This window comes from Esox lucius, chromosome 5 (genome assembly GCF_011004845.1).
Source record: "Esox lucius isolate fEsoLuc1 chromosome 5, fEsoLuc1.pri, whole genome shotgun sequence".
Taxonomy (NCBI): domain Eukaryota; kingdom Metazoa; phylum Chordata; class Actinopteri; order Esociformes; family Esocidae; genus Esox; species Esox lucius.
In genome coordinates this window covers 30356723-30382014 of record NC_047573.1, presented here as the reverse complement: position 1 = coordinate 30382014, position 25292 = coordinate 30356723, and the positions used below count along the sequence as shown (strand labels likewise).

Genomic DNA, 25292 nt, shown 5'->3' with positions numbered 1-25292 from the left:
GGGGCTGGCATGTTGATTGCATCTCTGCGGTCCATTTGCAATTTCTTACCAAATCGCTGAGCTGCGTTTAAGATGTTAGCTTTCACCGGTGTTTCAACCAAAACATTGATAGCAGCACAATCCTCCATGTTTTGTAATGTGTAGGTAAGTTCGCTCAGGCAAGACTGAATGACCAACCCCGATGTCGGCGTGGTTTAAATACACATACCACGCCAGTCAACCCATAAAACATGAAAGGTTAACAAACATTGTTTGTATGCCAGCTGTTGCAGAAGATAAAACACCAGGGTTTTATATTTGTCGAACACCATTTGCTGTACACCAAACACCTTACCGCTGACACAACACTTATTTACTGCCTGGGAATTTAACATTCCGGAACCCTAACCCCCATTTGTTAATCATCAAACATAACCCACCTGTTATAACACTAGTCTAGTTTGCTCATCAGGCGTTGTAAAACATCAAACACTGACACATCAATGTAACCATAAATCACAAAGTCACCGGACATGCATACGTCACTCCTGAAGCCCCACCCTACACGAAGGGACGTCGTCGGCGCCAGCCGCGCAAAAGGCCTGAAAAAATACTAGCCTCCCGTACTTGGTGTACCCCCCCTTTTTTTTCGCGCTAAAAATAGGCCGCCCCCCTGGTAAAATCCGTACGGTCTTCCAGTCCGCCAAAGTCGAAACGGCGCGTCTCTGGGGCCCCCGGGGCCCGAGATATGATTTTTTTTCCGAAAAGTGCCAAAAACCGCGCTACCGGACAATTCCACCAGGTGGCGTGCGACCATACTAGCCTAATGCCGGGATTGCGTGGCAAATGTACGCCGGCCTGAGCCGCGCAATGCATTGCCGGCGCCAATGTGATACATTGCAAATGTACGCCCGATGGGATTCCCCATGATACGCGTCAGTACATGCCCCAAGGGTCCAAATTTGTAAAATACTGGCCAAATGTACACGCGATACTTCTCAATTGTACGCCCAATGGGATTCCCCATACTACACATTAGGACATACTCCCCCGGTCGAAATTTGTAATTTACTTGCCAAATGTACACGCGATACTTTCCAATTGTACGCCCAATGGGATTCCCCATACTACACATTAGGACATACTCCCCCGGTCCAAATTTGTAATTTACTGGGCAAATGTACATGTAATACATCCCAATTGTACGCACAATGGGATTATCAATAGAACACATGGGAACATGCTCCCCCGGTCCAAATTTGTAAAATACTGGCCAAATGTACACGCGATACTTCCCAATTGTACTCCCAATGGGATTATGAATAGAACACATGGGAACATACTCCCCCGGTCCAAATTTGTAATTTACTGGGCAAATGTACATGCAATACTTCCCAATTGTACGCCCAATGGGATTATCAATAGAACACATGGGAACATACTCCCCCGGTCCAAATTTTGAACAATACATGGCAAATGTACATAATATACTTGCCAAATGTACGCCCAATGGAATTACCCATAATACACTTCACTCCATACTCCCCCAGTCCAAATTTTGAAATTTACTGGGCAAATGTACATTTTCAGCGTATTACATTGCCGGTGGCAGTGTAATACATTGCAAATGTACACAAAATTGGATTATCAATAGAACACATGGGAACATACTCCCCCAGTCCAAATTTTGAACAATACATGGCAAATGTACAAGCTATACTTGCCAAAAGACCACCCAATGGAATTACCCATAATACACTTCACTCCATACTTCCCCCAGTCCAAATTTTGAAATTTACTGGGCAAATGTACATTTTCAGTGTATTACATTGCCGGTGGCTGTGTAATACATTGCAAATGTACACAAAATTGGATTATCAATAGAACACATGGGAACATACTCCCCCAGTCCAAATTTTGAACAATACTTGGCAAATGTACATAATATACTTGCCAAATGTACGCCTAATGGAATTACCCATAATACACTTCACTCCATACTCCCCCAGTCCAAATTTTGAAATTTACTGGGCAAATGTACATATCCAGTGTATTACATTGCCGGTGGCAGTGTAATACATTGCAAATGTACACAAAATTGGATTATCAATAGAACACATGGGAACATACTCCCCCAGTCCAAATTTTGAACAATACAGGGCAAATGTACAAGCTATACTTGCCAAAAGACCACCCAATGGAATTACCCATAATACACTTCACTCCATACTCCCCCAGTCCAAATTTTTAAATTTACTGGGCAAATGTACATTTTCAGTGTATTACATTGCCGGTGGCAGTGTAATACATTGCAAATGTACACAAAATTGGATTATCAATAGAACACATGGGAACATACTCCCCCAGTCCAAATTTTGAACAATACTTGGCAAATGTACATAATATACTTGCCAAATGTACGCCTAATGGAATTACCCATAATACACTTCACTCCATACTCCCCCAGTCCAAATTTTGAAATTTACTGGGCAAATGTACATATCCAGTGTATTACATTGCCGGTGGCAGTGTAATACATTGCAAATGTACACAAAATTGGATTATCAATAGAACACATGGGAACATACTCCCCCAGTCCAAATTTTGAACAATACTTGGCAAATGTACATAATATACTTGCCAAATGTACGCCTAATGGAATTACCCATAATACACTTCACTCCATACTCCCCCAGTCCAAATTTTGAAATTTACTGGGCAAATGTACATATCCAGTGTATTACATTGCCGGTGGCTGTGTAATACATTGCAAATGTACACAAAATTGGATTATCAATAGAACACATGGGAACATACTCCCCCAGTCCAAATTTTGAACAATACATGGCAAATGTACAAGCTATACTTGCCAAAAGACCACCCAATGGAATTACCCATAATACACTTCACTCCATACTTCCCCCAGTCCAAATTTTGAAATTTACTGGGCAAATGTACATTTTCAGTGTATTACATTGCCGGTGGCAGTGTAATACATTGCAAATGTACACAAAATTGGATTATCAATAGAACACATGGGAACATACTCCCCCAGTCCAAATTTTGAACAATACTTGGCAAATGTACATAATATACCTGCCAAAAGACCACCCAATGGAATTACCCATAATACACTTCACTCCATACTTCCCCCAGTCCAAATTTTGAAATTTACTGGGCAAATGTACATTTTCAGTGTATTACATTGCCGGTGGCAGTGTAATACATTGCAAATGTACACAAAATTGGATTATCAATAGAACAAATGGGAACATACTCCCCCAGTCCAAATTTTGAACAATACAGGGCAAATGTACATAATATACTTGCCAAATGTACGCCTAATGGAATTACCCATAATACACTTCACTCCATACTCCCCCAGTCCAAATTTTGAAATTTACTGGGCAAATGTACATATCCAGTGTATTACATTGCCGGTGGCAGTGTAATACATTGCAAATGTACACAAAATTGGATTATCAATAGAACACATGGGAACATACTCCCCCAGACCAAATTTTGAACAATACATGGCAAATGTACAAGCTATACTTGCCAAATGTACGCCCAATGGAATTACCCATAATACACTTCACTCCATACTCCCCCAGTCCAAATATTTCATTTACTGGGCAAATGTACATGATTTACTTCCAATTTGTACACCCAATCTCCTGGCTACAGGAGTCATGGAGATTGTCCTACCTCTGGTCCCCCTCTCCCAGCCTCTGGTCCACCTCTGTCCCTCTGGTCCCCCTCTCTCCCAGCCTCTGTTCCCCTACCTGGGCAGCAATCTGGGCTCAAACAGCCTGGGCCTGCCCACCTCCATAACCTGGCGCTCCCTGAGGGCCAGAGTACCCTCTCTTAAGCACCCTCCACTGACTAAACCAAGATAGCCGCGGCCCCAGGAAAAATGGACACCAGGTAACACAAATCCACTTTTGGGCACTTGGGAACCCTCTGGACTTAGTCTGATTTCCGAAAAGTTTTTGGTCACCAGTGAACCCTCTGGACTTGGTCTTATTTTTGAATTTTTTTTTGGGCACCTGGTAACCCACACTCTGGACTTAGTCTGATTTCCCAAAATTTTTTGGGCACCTGGGAACCCTCTGGACTTAGTCTGATTTCCGAAAAAATTTTGGGCACCTGGTTACCCAAACTCTGGACTTAGTCTGATTTCCGAAAATTTTTTGGGCACATGGTTACCCATACTCTGGACTTAGTCTGATTTCCGAAAATGTTTTGGGCACATGGTTACCCATACTCTGGACTTAGTCTGATTTCCGAAAATTTTTTGGGCACATGGTTACCCAAACTCTGTTTTACTGGGCAAATGTACATGATTTACTTCCAATTTGTACACCCACTTTCCTGGCTACAGGAGTCATGGAGATTGCCCGTCCTCTGGTTCCCCTCTCCCAGCCTCTGGTCCCCCTACCTGGGTAGCACTTTGGGCTCTGGGCACCTGGGACTACTGGGCAAATGTACACGCAATACTTCCCAATTGTACGCCCAATGGGATTCCCCATACTACACATTAGGACATACTCCCCCGGTCAAAATTTGTAATTTACTGGGCAAATGTACACGCAATACTTCTCAATTGTACGCCCAATGGGATTCCCCATACTACATATTAGGACATACTCCCCCGGTCAAAATTTGTAATTTACTGGGCAAATGTACACGCAATACTACTCAATTGTACGCCCAATGGAATTACCCATAATGCACTTCACTCCATACTCCCCCGGTCAAAATTTGTAATTTACTGGGCAAATGTACACGCAATACTACTCAATTGTACGCCCAATGGAATTACCCATAATGCACTTCACTCCATACTCCCCCGGTCAAAATTTGTAATTTACTGGGCAAATGTACACGCAATACTTCTCAATTGTACGCCCAATGGGATTCCCCGTACTACATATTAGGACATACTCCCCCGGTCAAAATTTGTAATTTACTGGGCAAATGTACACGCAATACTTCTCAATTGTATGCCCAATGGAATTACCCATAATGCACTTCACTCCATACTCCCCCGGTCAAAATTTGTAATTTACTGGGCAAATGTACACACAATACTTCTCAATTGTACGCCCAATGGGATTCCCCATACTACATATTAGGACATACTCCCCCGGTCAAAATTTGTAATTTACTGGGCAAATGTACACGCCATACTTGTCAATTGTACGCCCAATGGAATTAACCATAATGCACTTCACTCCATACTCCCCCAGTCCAAATTTGTAATTTAATGGGCAAATGTACACGAAAATACTTCCCAATTGTACGCCCAATGGGATTCCCCATAATACACATCAGGACATACTTCCCCAGTCAAAATTTGTGATTATTACTGGGCAAATGTACATGCAATACATCGCAATTGTATGCCCAATGGATATTCCCATAATGCACTTTACTCCATACTCCCCATGGCCACATTTTGAAATGTACTGGGAAAATGTACTTGGAATTTTTCCCAATTGTGCACCTAATGGGATTACCCCATAGAACACATTTGTACATACTTCCCCTGTCCATTTCTTGACATTAACTGGAAAAAATTTACATAGAAAAAAACTCAGGTAGGCTAACTCCTGTAAATGTACAGGACTTGTCCTTACCTACTCGTGTACATTTGCAATGTAAATGAATGGGTAGGAAATACTGCCCAATTGTACATTTGAAGGGGACATCTTAAAGACATGGGAGTTGGATTTTCCAAGTGTACATTACGAAAGAAATGTATTGCACATATTTATTAAGCATTTTAAGCCTTTTCTTCAATGTACAATTGGGCAGTATTTCCTACCCATTCATTTACATTGCAAATGTACAGGACTTGTCCTTACCTACTCGTGTACATTTGCAATGTAAATGAATGGGTAGGAAATACTGCCCAATTGTACATTTGAAGGGGACATCTTAAAGACATGGGAGTTGGATTTTCCAAGTGTACATTACGAAAGAAATGTATTGCACATATTTATTAAGCATTTTAAGCCTTTTCTTTAATGTACAATTGGGCAGTATTTCCTACCCATTCATTTACATTGCAAATGTACAGGACTTGTCCTTACCTACTCGTGTACATTTACAATGTAAATGAATGGGTAGGAAATACTGCCCAATTGTACATTTGAAGGAAACATCTTAAAGACATGGGAGTTGGATTTTCCAAGTGTACATTACGAAAGAAATGTATTGCACATATTTATTAAGCATTTTAAGCCTTTTCTTCAATGTACAATTGGGCAGTATTTCCTACCCATTCATTTACATTGCAAATGTACAGGACATGTCCTTACCTACTCGTGTACATTTGCAATGTAAATGAATGGGTAGGAAATACTGCCCAATTGTACATTTGAAGGAAACATCTTAAAGACATGGGAGTTGGATTTTCCAAGTGTACATCAAGAAACAAATGTGTTGCACATTATTATTATGCATTTTAAGGCTTTTCTTCAATGTACAATTGGGCAGTATTTCCTACCCATTCATTTACATTGCAAATGTACAGGACATGTCCTTACCTACTCGTGTACATTTGCAATGTAAATGAATGGGTAGGAAATACTGCCCAATTGTACATTTGAAGGAAACATCTTAAAGGCATGGGAGTTGGATTTTCCAAGTGTACATCAAGAAACAAATGTGTTGCACATTATTATTATGCATTTTAAGGCTTTTTTTCAATGTACAATTGGGCAGTATTTCCTACCCATTCATTTACATTGCAAATGTACAGGACATGTCCTTACCTACTCGTGTACATTTGCAATGTAAATGAATGGGTAGGAAATACTGCCCAATTGTACATTTGAAGGAAACATCTTAAAGGCATGGGAGTTGGATTTTCCAAGTGTACATCAAGAAACAAATGTGTTGCACATTATTATTATGCATTTTAAGGCTTTTTTTCAATGTACAATTGGGCAGTATTTCCTACCCATTCATTTACATTGCAAATGTACAGGACATGTCCTTACCTACTAGTGTACATTTGCAATGTAAATGAATGGGTAGGAAATACTGCCCAATTGTACATTTGAAGGAAACATCTTAAAGGCATGGGAGTTGGATTTTCCAAGTGTACATCAAGAAACAAATGTGTTGCACATTATTATTATGCATTTTAAGGCTTTTTTTCAATGTACAATTGGGCAGTATTTCCTACCCATTCATTTACATTGCAAATGTACAGGACATGTCCTTACCTACTCGTGTACATTTGCAATGTAAATGAATGGGTAGGAAATACTGCCCAATTGTACATTTGAAGGAAACATCTTAAAGGCATGGGAGTTGGATTTTCCAAGTGTACATCACGAAAGAAATGTATTGCACATATTTATTAAGCATTTTAAGCCTTTTCTTAAATGTACAATTGGGCAGTATTTCTTACCCATTCAAATACATTGCAAATGTACAAGAGTCATTTAAGGTAACTCCTGTACATTTGCAATGCACAGAGGGGAACCCCTAACAGGTATGTGGTATGTTCTCCCCTTTCATGAACATTGCTTGTGGACGGTGTACTCTTGTTGTGTTTTTCTTGGACTGTACATTTGCTGTGTAATACATTGCCACTGGCAATGTATTACGCAGGCCCTGGACGTAAACAAGGCCCGAAACACATCCTGTGTAGTAGTGATTTATGTGTTTTTGACATATTGCGGCCCGTAGGACGCTCATAGACACACCGTTTTCGACGTGCTCCATCGGGGGAATGGGGTGATGAATCATCCACACAGTTATGCCAGCTGTGTGCAGTTTTTCATTCTGCAATTGTACAATTTGTATTCAGCAATTGTACACTTTGCTCTCTCCCATTGACAATACATTGCCTACTCCTCAAATTTCACCTCAAGCTTTAACGGGTTTCCGAGTGTCGTAAAGAGCTGTGCTTCGGATATGTTCATCGGGGGTGGGCCTAGTCTACCTGGTACGATCTGTAGCCTCCTGCGTCCACAGGAAGTCACCTCTGACCCCCGAAACTTTTTGCAAGTCATCCCATAGACAATACATTGCCTACTCCTCAAATTTCACCTCAAGCTTTAACGGGTTTCCGAGTGTCGTAAAGAGTTGTGCTTCGGATATGTTCATCGGGGGTGGGCCTAGTCTACCTGGTACGATCTGTAGCCTCCTGCGTCAACAGGAAGCCGTTTGTGACCCCCGAAATGTGTTACAGGCATCCCATGTATAATACATTGCCACCGGCAATGTAATACGCAGGCAATGGACGTAGACTAGGCCCGAAACACATCCTGTGTAGTAGTGATTTATGTGTTTTTGACATATTGCGGCCCGTAGGACGCTCATAGACACACCGTTTTCGACGTGCTCCATCGGGGGAATGGGGTGATGAATCATCCACACAGTTATGCCAGCTGTGTGCAGTTTTTCATTCTGAAATTGTACAATTTGTTTTCAGCAATTGTACACTTTGCTCTCTCCCATTGACAATACATTGCCTACTCCTCAAATTTCAACTCAAGCTTTAACGGGTTTCCGAGTGTCGTAAAGAGCTGTGCTTCGGATATGTTCATCGGGGGTGGGCCTAGTCTACCTGGTACGATCTGTAGCCTCCTGCGTCCACAGGAAGTCACCTCTGACCCCCGAAACTTTTTGCAAGTCATCCCATAGACAATACATTGCCTACTCCTCAAATTTCACCTCAAGCTTTAACGGGTTTCCGAGTGTCGTAAAGAGCTGTGCTTCGGATATGTTCATCGGGGGTGTGCCTAGTCTACCTGGTACGATCTGTAGCCTCCTGCGTCCACAGGAAGCCGTTTGTGACCCCCGAAATGTGTTACAGGCATCCCATGTATAATACATTGCCACCGGCAATGTAATACGCAGGCAATGGACGTAGACTAGGCCCGAAACACATCCTGTGTAGTAGTGATTTATGTGTTTTTGACATATTGCGGCCCGTAGGACGCTCATAGACACACCGTTTTCGACGTGCTCCATCGGGGGAATGGGGTGATGAATCATCCACACAGTTATGCCAGCTGTGTGCAGTTTTTCATTCTGAAATTGTACAATTTGTTTTCAGCAATTGTACACTTTGCTCTCTCCCATTGACAATACATTGCCTACTCCTCAAATTTCAACTCAAGCTTTAACGGGTTTCCGAGTGTCGTAAAGAGCTGTGCTTCGGATATGTTCATCGGGGGTGGGCCTAGTCTACCTGGTACGATCTGTAGCCTCCTGCGTCCACAGGAAGTCACCTCTGACCCCCGAAACTTTTTGCAAGTCATCCCATTGACAATACATTGCCTACTCCTCAAATTTCAACACAAGCTTTAACGGGTTTCCGAGTGTCGTAAAGAGCTGTGCTTCGGATATGTTCATCGGGGGTGGGCCTAGTCTACCTGATACGATCTGTAGCCTCCTGCGTCCACAGGAAGTCACCTCTGACCCCCGAAATGTGTTACAGGTTATCCCATTGACAATACATTGGCTACTCAACACAGCCTTTAAAGTGTTTCCGAGTGTCGTAAAGAGCTGTTCTTCGGATATGTTCATCACAGGGTGGCCTCGTCCTGCGTCCACCAGATGTCATGTGTGACCCCGTCCCCCAAAGCTGTTTCGCCCAATGGAATCCATTGGGTGACCTATTTTGACCTTTATCCCTCACAGACAAGCCATTTTCGATGTGGTGCATCAGGGGAACTCTAACTTTGCTCTTCATCTACTCTACCTCTTGTCTACACCTCTATTGCTGCTCGCCTCTGCCCCTCATCCATCACTTCATTAGTCCTCCATCATTCTGCGACTCCGCTCTTCCTATAGCACTACACACCTCCTCCTGATCTCCCCACCATACCGCACCTCCTCTATGACCATGCGCCTACTATATCACTCTGCCCATCCTCCTTATCTCCACCCCTCCATCAGTCCATGCCTCCTCAATAACACTGCGCCTCCTATATCCATGGGGACCACCTCCATCATTCCACACCTCCTCTATGACCCTGTGCCTCCAATATCTCTCTCTACCCCTCTTCCATCAGTCCATGCCTCCCTCTATGACACAGTGCCTCCTTTATCACTCTGCACCCTGTCCAGACTGTCTCCTTCTCATGTACAGTTGGGCAGTATTTCCTACCCATTCAAATACATTGCAAATGTACAGGACTTATCCTTACTGACTCGTGTACATTTGCAATGTAAATGAATGGGTAGGAAATACTGCCCAATTGTACAATGTAGAAAAGGCTTAAAATGCTTAATAATAATGTGTAATACATTTGCTTCTTCATGTACACTTGTAAAATCCAACTCCCATGTCTTTAAGAAGTCTCCTTCTCATGTACAATTAGGCGGTATTATAAGTACATTTACCCAGTATATGTCAAAATTTGGACTGGGGGAGTATGAGTGAAGTGTAAAATGGGGTAATTCAATTGGGAGTACTACTGGTACGTACTATGAGTACATTTGTCCAGTAAATGTCAATATATGGACTGGGGGAATATGGAGTGAGGTGTATTATGGGGTAATTTCATTGGGTGTACAATTGGGAAGTATTCTAAGTACATTTGCCCAGTAAATGTCATAATTTGGAATGGGGGAGTATGGAGTGAAGAGTATTATGGGTGATCCCATCGGGCACACAATTGAGAAGTATTATAGGTACATTTGCACAGCAAATGTAAAAATGTTGACTCCGGGGGTCTCGGACCAAAGCGTATGGGTAGTCTCATTAGTTGTACAATTGGGCAGTATAACTTGTACATTTGCCTAGTAAAAGTCAAAATTTTGACTTTGGGGGTCTCGGACAACAGCATATGGGTGGTCTGATATGTTGTACAATTGGGCAGTATAACTTGTACATTTGCCTAGTAAAAGTCAAAATTTTGACTTTGGGGGTCTCGGACAACAGCATATGGGTGGTCTGATATGTTGTACAATTGGGCAGTATAACTTGTACATTTGCCTAGTAAAAGTCAAAATTTTGACTCCAGGGTCATCTGACCGAAGTCTATGGATGTTTTAATAGGATGTACATTTGGGCGGTATAATTTGTACATTTGCCTAGTAAAAGTCAAAATTTTGACTCCAGGGTCATCTGACCGAAGTCTATGGGTGTTTTAATAGGATGTACATTTGGGCGGTATAATTTGTACATTTGCCTAGTAAAAGTCAAAATTTTGACTCCAGGGTCATCTGACCGAAGTCTATGGATGTTTTAATAGGATGTACATTTGGGCGGTATAATTTGTACATTTGCCTAGTAAAAGTCAAAATTTTGACTCCAGGGTCATCTGACCGAAGTCTATGGGTGTTTTAATAGGATGTACATTTGGGCGGTATAATTTGTACATTTGCCTAGTAAAAGTCAAAATTTTGACTCCAGGGTCATCTGACCGAAGTCTATGGATGTTTTAATAGGATGTACATTTGGGCGGTATAATTTGTACATTTGCCTAGTAAAAGTCAAAATTTTGACTCCAGGGTCATCTGACCGAAGTCTATGGGTGTTTTAATAGGATGTACATTTGGGCGGTATAATTTGTACATTTGCCTAGTAAAAGTCAAAATTTTGACTCCAGGGTCATCTGACCGAAGTCTATGGATGTTTTAATAGGATGTACATTTGGGCGGTATAATTTGTACATTTGCCTAGTAAAAGTCAAAATTTTGACTCCAGGGTTCTCTGACCGAAGTCTATGGGTGTTCTCATAAGATGTACAATTGGGCGGTATAATTTGTACATTTGCCTAGTAAATGTCAAAATTTTTGACTTGGGGGGTCCAGGACCGAATAGAATGGGCAGACCCATTGGGCGTACAATTGGGCAGTACAACTGTACACGGGCAATATAAACGACGGTCACCTCAGCTGGCCAACTCTAGAAACCCTGATTCTCCTCCAGTTTGAGTTCGGTGGAGCTAGAGTCCCTCTAGTGGAATTTTCATGAACTGCAGTTTTGGCAGGAGGGCTGTACACCAAGTTAGTAAAACTAGCCTCCTGCCGCCAAACAGGCAGCTTTTTTTTTTGGGAGGGTAGAGCGTCAATGTACAATGCATGCCCATTCATTTTTGTCCATTAAGGTAGTACCGGGCCTTACCTAACATACGTCATACCGGAAGTCCCAACCCTAACATACGTCATACCGGAAGTCCCACCCCATCATACGTCATACAGGAAGTCCCACCCTAACATACGTCATACCGGAAGTCCCACCCTACAAACCGGATGTCCCGCCCACCTGTCACATCAATATGGAAGTCCCGCCCCCCAGGGCCATAAATCACCATTCTGACAAAATATACCCTACACTAACTACTAATGAGTTCACTGTACTGAAATGGCCCCCACAGTCACCAGATCTCAACCCAATAGAGCATCTTTGGGATGTGGTGGAACGGGAGCTTCGTGCCCTAGATGTGCATCCCACAAATCTCCATCAACTGCAAGATGCTATCCTATCAATATGGGCCAACATTTCTAAAGAATGCTTTCAGCATCTTGTTGAATCAATGCCACATAGAATTAAGGCAGTTCTGAAGGCGAAACGGGGTCAAACACAGTATTAGTATGGTGTTCCTCATAATCCTTTAGGTGAGTGTACATAATGCAAATGACCTAATACGGTGCAATTTATCATCAATGGCGATGTACTTGTTATCCCGATGGGTCACATCTACAGTCGCCTGTCTGAGCTTATTAGTCAGTTTTGTTGCCTGATAAAATTTGACCTGAACAGAATCCCCTTCCTCAGTCTCTTGGTTACATTCAAATGTGTTCTAAAACGTTTTGGGTTGTAAACAAACACCTATCTTGTGAAACCATACAGAAAACAGTGTTGGTAATCCACAATGGGGCAGTGGCTAGTGTGTGCGCATTGTTATTGTGCTCTCCATCTCGCAATGACCCTAACCCCTTCCCATCATTCCTACGTCCTAAAGTTCATGTTTCCAGGCGTAATGACATAGTTGAAGTGCAGTTTGTGATTGGGCAACAAGGATTAGACCTGCAAACAAGGGATAAGGTGAATCGCCAGTTTTGGTGCAATTCTACTTCTGCCTCACACAGGCTGTGATACCCATAAGAACGCAAACTGTATATGAATGGCTTTATTAGAATGTCTAGATATTAGCTAAAGAAAACTGTATTATAGCGATTGCGGTTCTGAATATTTATATTTAATGCAAGTGAAACAGGCCATCCTTAGACTGCAAAAAAATACATCAGAGCGATAGTAGGAACATTAGTGGCCAAATCAACAATTTGGTACATTCAGAGAAAAATTGTAATGGTGAGCGCTGAAACACAAAAAGGCCTGGTGGTCCACGGAAGACAACAGTGGTGGATGATCTTGGCCCTCAGGTGGCACTGCATTAAAATGTATGACCTAGGATGGTGCCACAGATGGCTGCCTCAGTTAGCTTTGTTAGGGAACAATTTTCTATCTTACTTTGTGTGTTAAATCAGTGTTCTGTGACAATTCTCGGATTGTTGTCTCAAGAGAAGAGCTCAAGAACATCAGGGAAACAACTCCTGTGGATTTAATCCCAGATTTTCTTGTAACATCTGTTGAATTACTGGACATTCTGGCCAATGCCACATCTGTTCTTTGTCAAGCAGTGAAATGCCGCTAGAGAGGTAAGCGTGCCGGGGTGCTGGTACATTCTAAGCGCAGTGGACTACGGACTCCGCTACCTGGAATATTCCTCACCAACGTATGATCAGTCCACAATAAACTGGACACATTTCACTTGCTGTTGGGGAAAAACTGAGACGTCTCCTTATCTTCCACATTGTGTTTCACGGAATCGTGGCTGTGTGAATCTATTCCCGACTCTGCAATTGCCTTTTTTCATTCTTCTGGACGGATCATGACCGGCAAAACGAAAAGGAGAAGGAATATGTTTCTACATTAACAACGGCTGGTTCACAGCTAAACTCAGATTGCTGCGTTTGGAAAAGGAGGAGGCGTTCAAGAGCAGGGACAGCGAGGCCACATACAGCTTTAGTAAGCCAGTGAAAGAAGCCAAGCACCTCTATGGAGAGAAACTTAAACAGCATCTTTCGACCAGCGACTCTGCTTCTGTTTGGAGAGGCCTCCAACAGATTACCAACTACAAGCCAAAATCCCCCACTCCATTAATGACCTGCAACTTGAATGAGTTCTATTTTTTTGTCAAGTTCCCAATTGAATCCCATTCACTCTGAATGAAGTACACTCCTTCAGAATCCACCGGGCTACAATGCTAAAGGCACCACAATGGCCGTTAATTTCAGTTTAGTTTCAAATCTCCCCTATCCATATCTGTTTTTATTAACTTTATTCAATCACAGATAATGACATTAAATAATCAAATCATTACCTTAACTGGTAGATCGCTTATATTCTTAGCGATACTAATTTGGCGAAGTACTCAGCACACTACCAGTTAATACAAAATCATAGACCTCAATCTTTAAGATTTAAATTTGGTTTACCTATTCTTTTTTAAATATGTGTGTTATTTAGTTGTATTTATTAACATTATAGAAAAAACCTAAAGGCCAAATGTATGTTATTATTGTTTAACAGTTTCCAATTGACTCAATGTTTCCTAAATTTGAAAATGATATTGCTTGATGGACCATATTATGACTGTGATAAAACAATTCAAATGAATATGTTTTGGCACAGTACCACTGCATGGTAATTGTGATATCTGTTTTCAGGTTTTTGTTAAATCTTATGTGCATTGCATTTGCGATGAAAAAGAACATAACCATTAATATTGCAAATCAGTTTATAGTATCTTCTTCTTACAGGGAGTTTTCCATCTTCTCTTTTTTCTTAGGTCGGGTTTTTCAAAAGCAAGTACAAGCAGTTTATTGAGGATGATGTGCCAAGGGATGAGGGATCAGCTGCCAAGGATGAATAAAAACAACAAATACACATGAATGTTTACACTGAGAAATTTCGGAGTTAAATGTTTATGGCCTTTATCCAGTAGCCAACTGGAAACGTATCGTTAGCAGTTTTTAAAAAATAGCTTTTTAGACATTTATGCTTTATGAAGAATTGAACACAGGTCTCAGGGGTGCTTTAAATGTGCTTTGGAACAGTAGCCCATGATGTCTGCACGTCTGCTTAGCAATTTGACTGACCTTAGCAATTTGACTGATCTTAAATTTAGGTATTTTTATGTATACAGTGCAGTTACCCGACTTTTTAGAAATTGCCTTTGAAATGTTTTGCACAGTTTTACACACCCTATAGGCTCCATATTACTGCTCCACCCATCACTTTAAAGACACCAATGTGTAAAAATACACTACCCACTGGCCTATGATTCCTAATTTTGACACTGGTGCAGGTTATGTTACACTTTGCATTGTCTCTAGTAAATGGACTATATCACATAAATTATCTAACAATAGAGTTTGATTTCTCCTCATATTAACAGTAGAACAGTAAAGGGATAACAATTCAATAGGCATGGTGACAGGACTTTTTTTTTTATTTCATGGTAATTTCCTTAAAATTCTACATGTAATTTTCTGTATTTCCCAATGACAGTAAAAATATGTTTTTAAATAAGACAGAAAACCTTCATTTAATATGAGGCCTGTAAGATAACTGGAAAGTCTGTTATGAGGAAACACAATAATTATCAATTTTTGCACTGACTTTGATAAGCTGTTTACAAAAATAAATGGTATAAATAAGGAGTATTTCTTTTTCATTATCCATATCCCAGCATGCTTTGTGGTATTATTTTTTTCATGTTATGTTTGTTGTAATCGGTAAGTAAGTAACCAAGCTCTTTTTTTTGTGCAGGAAATTTACCGTCAATTTACAGGGTGTTTTTTTTTTTACCATGCAAAATGGTAATCTATTACAGTGTGCCAGAATGGTTAAAATTAAGAGTCCACTGCAAATTGAATCTGTTCCTCTCTCAAAACATTCCTTTTCAACTTTTTTGGTGGTCTCTTAATTTTTTTCTGGAGCTGTATTACTAATTCTTCAGGGATATGCAAATTTTTAAAGAAGGAAGAACCCCCCAAAAATTCCAAACAGACAAGGTGAAGGGATTTTTTTATTCACATTTTTAATTTTTAATGAAGAAGTACAACATAAAACATTTTGCTACTGGGAATTATGTCAAAGCGAGTATCTTTGAGAGATTTAATAAAACAATTAAATCACGAATGTGGTACTTTGTAATGTTGATGAGATTCAATATTTAGTTTGCGGTTACAACCATAGCTACCATATTAAGATTAAGCCTGTTGAATTTTGTGATGAAAATGTTAGACTAGTTCTCAAGAACATGTATGGTACAAAAAATGATGAGACATGGTAATCAAAGTTACAAGTTCTGATTTGGGATACTGTTATGCTCATAGTTGAGAGGGGAATTTACCAAGTGTTATGAAAAAGGGTGTATTTTACAGTAACGGAAAGCATTATGATGGCGATGTGACCGATGGGACATTTTATGAACAGGAATTACTGAAAACTGGATGAGAAACGGAAGAAAGTGAGTCTTGTGAAATGGCTGGTTTGGCCTGAGAAATTCAACAGTTATATAGCATCAGAACAAGTCCTTCACCTACAAACAGGATAAAACACTAGGTTTTGCAGGATCAGGTCATTTACATCAACTGCGAACAACATGGGGTGATGGCGGTTTCTTCATAACGCTGCCTAGTAACTCGAGGCATATCAATCCAAATAATTCAAGTTTGAGCAATAGTACAAAATGTGTCAAAGGTATAGATTTGAAAAGTGATTGGGAAGTACAGTGGGGAGAACAAGTATTTGATACACTACCGATTTTGCAGGTTTTCCGACTTACAAAGCATATAGAAGTCTGTAATTTTTATCATAGGTACTCTTATACTGTGAGTGACGGAATCTAAAACAAAAATCCAGAAAATCACATTGTATGATTTTTAAATAATGAATTTGAATTTTATTGCATGACATAACTATTTGATACATCAGAAAAGCAGAACTTAATATTTGGTACAGAAACCTTTGTTTTTTCTATTACAGAGATCATACGTTTCCTGTAGTTCTTGACCAGGTTTGCACACACTGCAGCAGGGATTTTGTCCCACTCCTCCATACAGACGTTCTCCAGATCCTTCAGGTTTCGGGGCTGTCGCTGGGCAATAAGGACTTACAGCTCCCTCTAATGATTTTCTATTGGGTTCAGGTCTGGAGACTGGCTAGGCCACTCCAGGACATTTAGATGTTTCTTGCGGAGCCACTCCTTAGTTGCCCTGGCTGTGTGTTTCGGGTCGTTGTCATGCTGGAAGACCCAGCCACGACCCATCTTCAATGCTCTTACCGAGGGAAGGAGGTTGTTGGCCAAGATCTCGTGATACATGGCCCCATCCATCCTCCCCTCAATACGGTGCAGTCGTCCTGTCCCTATTGCAGAAAAGCATCCCCAAAGAATGATGTTTCCACCTCAATGCTTCACGGTTGGGATGGTGTTCAGTGGTTGTACCCATCCTTCTTCTTCTTCAAACCTGGGGAGTGGAGTTTAGACCAAAAAGCTCTATTTTTGTCTCATCAGACCACATGACCTTCTCCCATTCCTCCTCTGGATCATCCAGGTGGTCATTAGTAGTTAGTGTAGGGTATAATGTGTCAGAATGGTGATTTATGGCCCTGGGGGGCGGGACTTCCAAATTGATGTGACAGGTGGGCGGGACATCAGGTTTGTAGGGTGGGACTTCCGTTATGACGTATGTTATGGTGGGACTTCCTGTATGACGTGTGTTAGGGCGGGACTTCAGGAGTGACGTATGCATGTCCGGTGATTTATGATTACATTGATGTGTCAGTGTTTGATGTTTTACAACACCTGTTGAGCAAAACAGACTAGTGTTATAACAGGTGGGTCATCGAAGCAACAATGGGTATGATTCTGGAAAACGTTGTTGGGGCTATTCTAAACAAAGCATGCATTGGATGTGAAGTGGACCACCCGAGCCAGACAAGACATTCATGTTTCGAACCGCCTGAGTATTTTTTTGAGACCCATTATGATGACATTGTGGCAACCGTTTTAACACCGCGACTGAAACATGTGTTGGTCAAGATTTTGAACGCATCTGGTTTTCACACACCGATGACTGATGTTCACGAGGGCGCTGAGAACTTTCTGCATGAGCTCAAGTTGGAGCCGAACATCACACAGAGACTGAGTGAGAACAGGGATGAATTCATGGACAAGTTTAATGAGGATGCTGTATGCAACGCAGCGGTGTCATGGTGTGATGAAAGCAAAGAGTCTGTAGTCTAAGGACAGGGTAACTTCAGTTCTCATGTTAACATGTATATAAACAAAGACTTTTCTGAATATCTTGGTTGTGTAATTTCGAAAACTCAAATAAAACACTGTTAAACATGTATTAATTCTCATTATTGCTCGAACAATCTACGATGTCAGAACAGGTTATGAAAAGTATTTACTATGACCCGGCAAACCCTGATGCTTATGTGGGTAGAGAGGGTTTGAAAAGAGCATACTTGGAAAAAAACGGGGAGATCCTCAAAAATGGTGAGGCCGATGACTGGCTGCTCGCCCAGGATACATACACGCTACACAGGCCTGTAGCTATACATTTTAAAAGAAATAGAGTTATTGTTCATGATATAAATTCACAATTTCAGCTGGATTTGGTTGACATGAGTGCTTACAGTTTGGAAAACGATAACATGAAATTTATGTTAACATGCATAGATATATTAAGCAAATATGCATGGATTCGCGTGCTGAGAAATAAAAGCGCTATAGAGGTAAAGCGAGTATTTGAAGACATATTAAAAGAAGGAAGAACACCGCAAAAAGTCCAAACGGACAAGGGGAAGGAGTTTTTTAATTCACATTTTGAAATGTTGATGAAGAAGTACAACATAAAACATTTTGGTACAGGAAATGATGTCAAATCGAGTATCGTTGAGAGGTTTAATAAAACAATTAAATCACGAATGTGGAGGTATCTGACAGCAGCCAACACTCATCGCAATGTTGAGGTTATTCAAGATTTAGTTCGTGGGTACAACCATAGCTACCATCGGTCTATTAAGATGAAGCCTGCTGACGTTTGTGAAGAAAATGTTAGTTTAGTTCTCAAGAACCTGTATGGCACAACATTAACGAGAAATGGTAATCAAAGCTACAAGTTCCAGGTTGGGGATACTGTGAGACACTCAAAGCTGAGAGGTGCGTTTACAAAAGGCTATGAAAATGGGTACACAGATGAATATTTTACAATAACAGAATGCATTCCTCGGGTACCTCCTGTATATAGAATAAAAGATTATGATGGTGATGTGATAGTTGGGACCTTTTATGAACAGGAATTTCTGAAAATAATCGTGGCTAAGGATAAACTTTTAAAGTGGAAGCAGTTTTGAATGAGAAAGTACAGAAAGGGAGGAAAATGTGTCTTGTGAAATGGCTTGGTTGGCCTGAGAAATTCAGCAGCTGGATACCATCGGAACAAGTGGTTGACCTAGAAACTGGATAAAACTCCAGGATTTACAGGATCACGTCATTTACATTGACTGCGATCAGCATGGGTGACGGTGGCTTCTACATACCGCTCCCCAGTAACTCATCGAGACATGTCTATCCAAGCAACACAAGTTTGTGCTATACCACTAAATTTGCCAAAGGTATAGATTTGAAAGGCGATTGGGAAATATCTTTGATAGAGTTCCAATACCCGCATACGTGAAAAACTTTTACATGGGGTGAAAACGCATTTGAACTACATGACTAGAATAACGACAAAACTTGGAAATATGAACTCAACACCGGTTATTACAGCAGCATATTAAAACTAGTGATAGAGCTCAACAGTTATATAAAAACACATGGTTTATCGGTGGGGTACGATGAATTTAAAAATAGAATGTTTCTAAAAGGTGAGCCCCAGTTTAGTTTGAAATTTAGTGCAAAACTGGAACAGATATTGGGGTTAAAACCAGGCGAGCAGTGGTACGCCCCATGGTACGGAACATACCCCACAGATATTCTGGCGGGGTTTAACACCCTATACATTTACACAGTTGATTATAATTGATTATCAGCGCGTTGGTGACAGTCAAGTCCCACTGCTGCGAACTGTACATATTGCAGGGAGAAAGAACGAAGTTGTCACAGTGACGTACGACAAGCCACACTACGTACCTCTTAGTAAGAGTCAATTTGATGAGATCTGTATTGACGTAAAATCTGATCAAAACCAGCTGGTTTCAATTGTAGTGGGGAAGGTGATTGCAAAATTACACTTCAGACCCATCAAACAATCTTTTTGAGTTTAAGATGCAGCCGCAGAAGCTCTATGATGATCCTCGAAGGTATGTTGAATACTACACAACACAGGCCGGTAACGGTTTACCGGGGTATCATGGTAGCTCAGCAATGTATGTGGCTGGTCTAGGGGGTCTTTTTCCGAGGGCTTTTCCGGATGGCAATACCTTTGTTGAAGCGCGGTTTCTCCATAGCAAAACCACATCTGAAGAGTGCGGCTAGGAATATAGTTGGCGATGTTGTCAACAGTGTTATGTCACGACAAACAAAACAGCAGGACGGTTCTGGATTGATGGTTATGTCTCGAGGTGTTAGAAAGAGACCACCTGGTAGGCGGAGCCTACTCAAGAGTAAAAAACGCAAGAATGAGACAAAAACAAGAGCCAAGGTTAAAAGAGGACATACACCCCGGAGGACACTCAAAGGGAACACGGCAAAGCTGATTAAGAATATATTTTAGAAAGATGGCACTCCTACACCGTATGTCTGGCGAATGTATGAAGACAGAGTTGGATTTATTCACAGTTCCATTCACACAGACATCTATTGAGAAAAATACATACATTGAAATACCGACCTTATCAGCAATATCAGACGCAGCCCCTCTGGAGTTCTTTATTACCGGGAATGGCGAAGATTACGTTGATCTAAACAATACTTTGTTGTACCTACGTGTAAAAGTCACTAAACCGGACGGAACTAATATTGATGCCGGAGCACGTGTTGGGGTTATCAACTATCCGATAGCCACCCTATTTTCACAAGTGGATGTCTCCTTGGGTGATCGTTTAACCCTCTGAGTACTACGCTTAAAATTTTTGGGTGTCTCTACTTTTATATTTGGGCTTATAAACAATATGTAATGTGAATCGATCATTGTGTATTTGGCATCAAATTATTCCAAATTACCTCAGCTAATATAAGCTTGCATGTTAATGTTCTTATAAGGTAGTGTTTTAGGGAAAAATGCACAATTAAGTAAATAATTTCATAAGCAAAATCAGATTTTTTCTATATATCATTGAATTCTGACCATAACACACCCATATGGAGTGATACTCCCAATACAAATGTTCTGTGCAAACACAATGCACATTTGTGTAAGAAAAGGCTTCACAATGAATGTGAACAGAAAAATGAAATAATTTGCCTTTTGTCCAACATGTTTTTGACACAATGTTTCATTGAAATCAACCACCCCGGTACCTCAACCCAAAAACATTCCAAAAACACTTTTCAAACCCTTTTTCTTACACAAATATGCATTGTATCACAATAAAAGTGAACAGAACAATTAAATGATAATTCACCTTATGTGCATACAGGACAATATTATTATGACACCCATAATTATTTTCTATATGATTGAATTCAGACCACACACAGCCAAGTGGAACAGATCTCTCATTCCAAATACGCAAAGCAGACAATATCTGTTCAGCCTGCTGCTGAGGTAGTTCACCTTTGCCACAAGCTGGTCTTGTTGTTGTTTAATGGTCTCCAGCAGGCTAAGGATGTGGACCTCAGCCACTGTTGACACACATGAAATATAGCGAAAATGTAGTGTATAAAATATCACGTTTCAGTGTCTATCCTCATTACTCATAATACTAACCTTAGTTATTGACAATAGTTAATGACAAAAGTTATGAAAATATGTGATGGTTGTGGGATGTTTTTCCAAAATCTGTGGCACAGAATGCCCCTATGGATTTGTCAGTTAGTGCTCACCAGAGCAGGGAATGGTATCGGTCATTCCTCCCCCTCGCCATGTTGTTCTCTAGGCCAGGCTTGAAGAGGGCTCCTCTGTTCGCCTCATGTTGAGTGCCGGTGCGGGGGGTGGAGGGAGTTGAGGAGGGACTGCCGTTCCTGGCCCATAGTGAGTTGGGTGGTGTGAGAGAGTGGGATTTTCTTTTAATTAAATGGTAGTCATCTGTTGACTTAAGTCAACCATGACTTATAATACACTTTGGGGCCTTCCAATTCACTAATATTTCAGAAATCAGTCCCTACCATGAGTAACTCTCCTCATGTTAAATGCAGGTGCAGGGAGTTGAGGTGGTGAAGGGTGTTGTGGTCCGGCCCCATGGTCAGGTGATAAGGGAGAGAAATTGCTATTAAATGGTTGTGATCTGTTAACCAATGGTATGCTACGAGCTACAGGGCCAAACAATGGCAAACAAAAAATCTCTGGTGTGATGGCAATTTCTAAAGTCCAAACTATTTACGAAAATGGTAGGTAAGACAGAGGAAAACTCAATTTGCACAATAATCAGTTTATTCTTGCAAGGAGAGAATACACAGGTTACAAAGTAACAATGAATAATCTCTAAAGTAAAACAGGACAAGCATCATCATTTAAAGGAGAGTAAAAAGGGGTGTGGTAATATGTATGTCAATAAAACACATTCACATGGTAATCCTTTTCAACCTTTTAGGAGTCACAATGTCTGGACACCCAAGGATAGACCCTAAAAGTGTTAAACAGATTAACTCATTTACGAGTAACTAATCCACTAGTGCCAGTCAAGGATGATGTTCAAGGATGTCTCCCTGAGTCAAACACCAGACCCCACTCTACCTACATTCCTTTATTTATCCAAACATGGGGAAATTTCCCTGACAATCCGCCCTATATCATAAAATGTCATGTAATACAAACATGCAACGTTTAACCAATCAGACCATTTACATCTATTCATTAAACTTCAGACTACTACAAACAATGCTCCTGAACAACATGATCTTTTATGATATCATCATCATCCCAGTAATTTGGGAACTGGAACATCTCTGAAACATCGGAATCCTCATTTACATGCTGCTGGACCATTACCTGTGTTTCAAACTTAGAAACACACACTTTTATTAAACAAGACAAAAATATACCACAAACAAACAAAAAGGCAATGGCGGCTAAAACAGTAGTCAACAACTTGTATATTGTCATCCCCCAGGGACCAACCATAGAGGAAAGTCCTGAGAATGGGTCCCACCCATGAACTGTATGAAGCTCTTCTATTCCTTTATTAGTTTCTTGGACTAAATTAATTACCTTTTGTGATGCATCTGAAATGTATGTACAACATTCAGATCCCACCACCTTACAGACACCGCCCTGAGAAGCCAAAATCATATCTAGGGCCATTCTGTTCTGCAGAGCAACTGAACGGGTTTCACTCAGCTCCGTGCCTATTGCCGGAATTGTGTCATTTGTCAAATTCATGTGTTTCTCCAACACTTTGGACAGAGCCATTATCTCTTCCTGTGAGGTGTATGTGCCATATCCTGGGATCAGAACACTAAATATACGTTGAGTTCTAGTAAGTGTTCACTTATGGCGAAATTGGGACTGATATAAGGCTGCCATTTCCCTGTGATCTGCTCGCCTAATCAAAGGGACCGAGTACGGCATATAGCATACTCCACCTGCGTCTCTAGGAATGCAACTGTATGCTTTCCCTCCACAGACTATATAGACCTGCTCCGGCAAAGCCCCTAGAGCCGCGAAGTTGGTTTGAGTTGTGGTGGAGCAATCACTTTGTCCTAAACTCTGTGTGGCTCCTGAAGCACCTGTTCTGACTTCATCCTCCTCTGTGCGACAGTCTGTCTGCACCAGGATCATTTGCATCTTTACAATGAAGCCACGTGCTCCTACTCGCTCGGTGTAGGTTAGCCTAAATAATTTGGTTATATTCACTCCCACAGGACGACGGTGATTGTTAAATTCTACTATCACCATATAGACCAAATCTAAGTTAGCCTCACACGGGTGGTCAGGAATGGCAGACGGGGTATAAAAGTCCTTATCTGGTGGTGTCATTTGTGCTGCCACCTCGGTCCAACCGTGTGCCTGCCAGTCTGCTACTGAAAATGGGATAGGGGTTAACATAGGTGAACGTGAAGATGTTGGTATGTGTTGACAGATCCAGCAATCAGTCATGTTCTTGTGTTTTGCAGTTAAAAGTGCTCTCCTTACTCTACTTGGTTCAGGACGTCGTGGTGCAGGAGTAGGAACTACAGTAGTACGTGCAACTGTTAAGGGACATATCATAGCGGGTCTACCTTTAGGGAAGTCAGGTGATCTGCAAGGGGTGTCATCCTCATCGGTACTGAAACACCAGTAATCCTGGATTACTCCTAGAGGTTTGGAAATGTTAACAGTACAATAATCATTATCATAACATCTCCACCTATTCACATGGTTGGGCAAATAGTATGAGGGGAACATAGTGTTCCCTCCTGCATTCAGGTGAGTCCAATACCACTTATTATCCTTCAACACTGGGCTTGTCAGTACATAGCAATCCCCATCCGGGGGGCAGTTCATCATGTCACAAGAGATTAACCTAGTCCGTTCAAAATCAGGCCCTATCTCTCGTTCTGACCTTTTCTTATGGAGTACAAATGTCTCTTTCCTTGCTTCATTAGGTGTCATATTTACAATCCGTCCATGATCATCACAGTGCGGTTTGGAAATCCACACTATCGGTATGGTGATGATAATACTCAAAATCAGCAGGCACCCGATGGTGCATCTTGTTCCTCCGAATCTCCTGAAGGGGTTCCATGGTCCTTGTCTCTCTGGCTCCATGGTCGCAGGATGTGTTGGAGTTGTTGGTTACTAGCACCACAACCCACGCCGCCCTTAGGTAACTTCAATTTACCTATTATTTCGCCGTATCTTCTAACGCTGGAGCCTTCTTACAGTGCGTGGCGTGGACCCAGGTTCCTCGTTCAGCAACCTTGACAGCAGACTGAGTGACCAGTTGAACTTGGTATGGACCCAACCAGCGTGGCTTGCTCCAGTGCTTTCTCTTGCAGTCCTTGATGACTACCCAATCACCAGGCTCGATGTCGTGCAGCGGGCCATCAATGGGAGTTGGTAGAGCAGCTTTTACACTCCTGTGGATGTTGTTCAGAACCTTTGACTGATTAGTGCAGTAAGTTAACATTGTATCATTCACATGTTCTGTGGTGAGGTCTGTGTGAGTA

The 25292-nt window shown here is 41.3% G+C and overlaps 1 protein-coding gene and 1 long non-coding RNA gene across 4 annotated transcripts in view; one reads left to right on the top strand and one right to left on the bottom strand.

Moving 5' to 3' along the window:
* Positions 1-15687, top strand: part of LOC105008041 (integrin alpha-M) — a 107830-nt gene extending 92143 nt beyond the window's left edge. For all 3 annotated transcript variants that reach the window (XM_020044397.2, XM_020044396.2, XM_013131297.3), the window contains one exon: positions 14814-15687. In XM_020044397.2, the coding sequence (XP_019899956.1) occupies positions 14814-14897 (84 nt within the window). In that variant the 3' untranslated portion in view covers positions 14898-15687. The remainder of the gene's footprint in view (positions 1-14813) is intronic.
* A 6049-nt stretch (positions 15688-21736) lies between these two features.
* LOC114839329 lies at positions 21737-22394 on the bottom strand. Its single transcript, XR_003781820.2, has 3 exons — positions 22311-22394; positions 22029-22166; positions 21737-21827 (listed from the first exon to the last, which is right to left on the bottom strand). It is a non-coding gene; the product is annotated as an uncharacterized LOC114839329 (long non-coding RNA).
* Positions 22395-25292: the final 2898 nt, after the last annotated feature.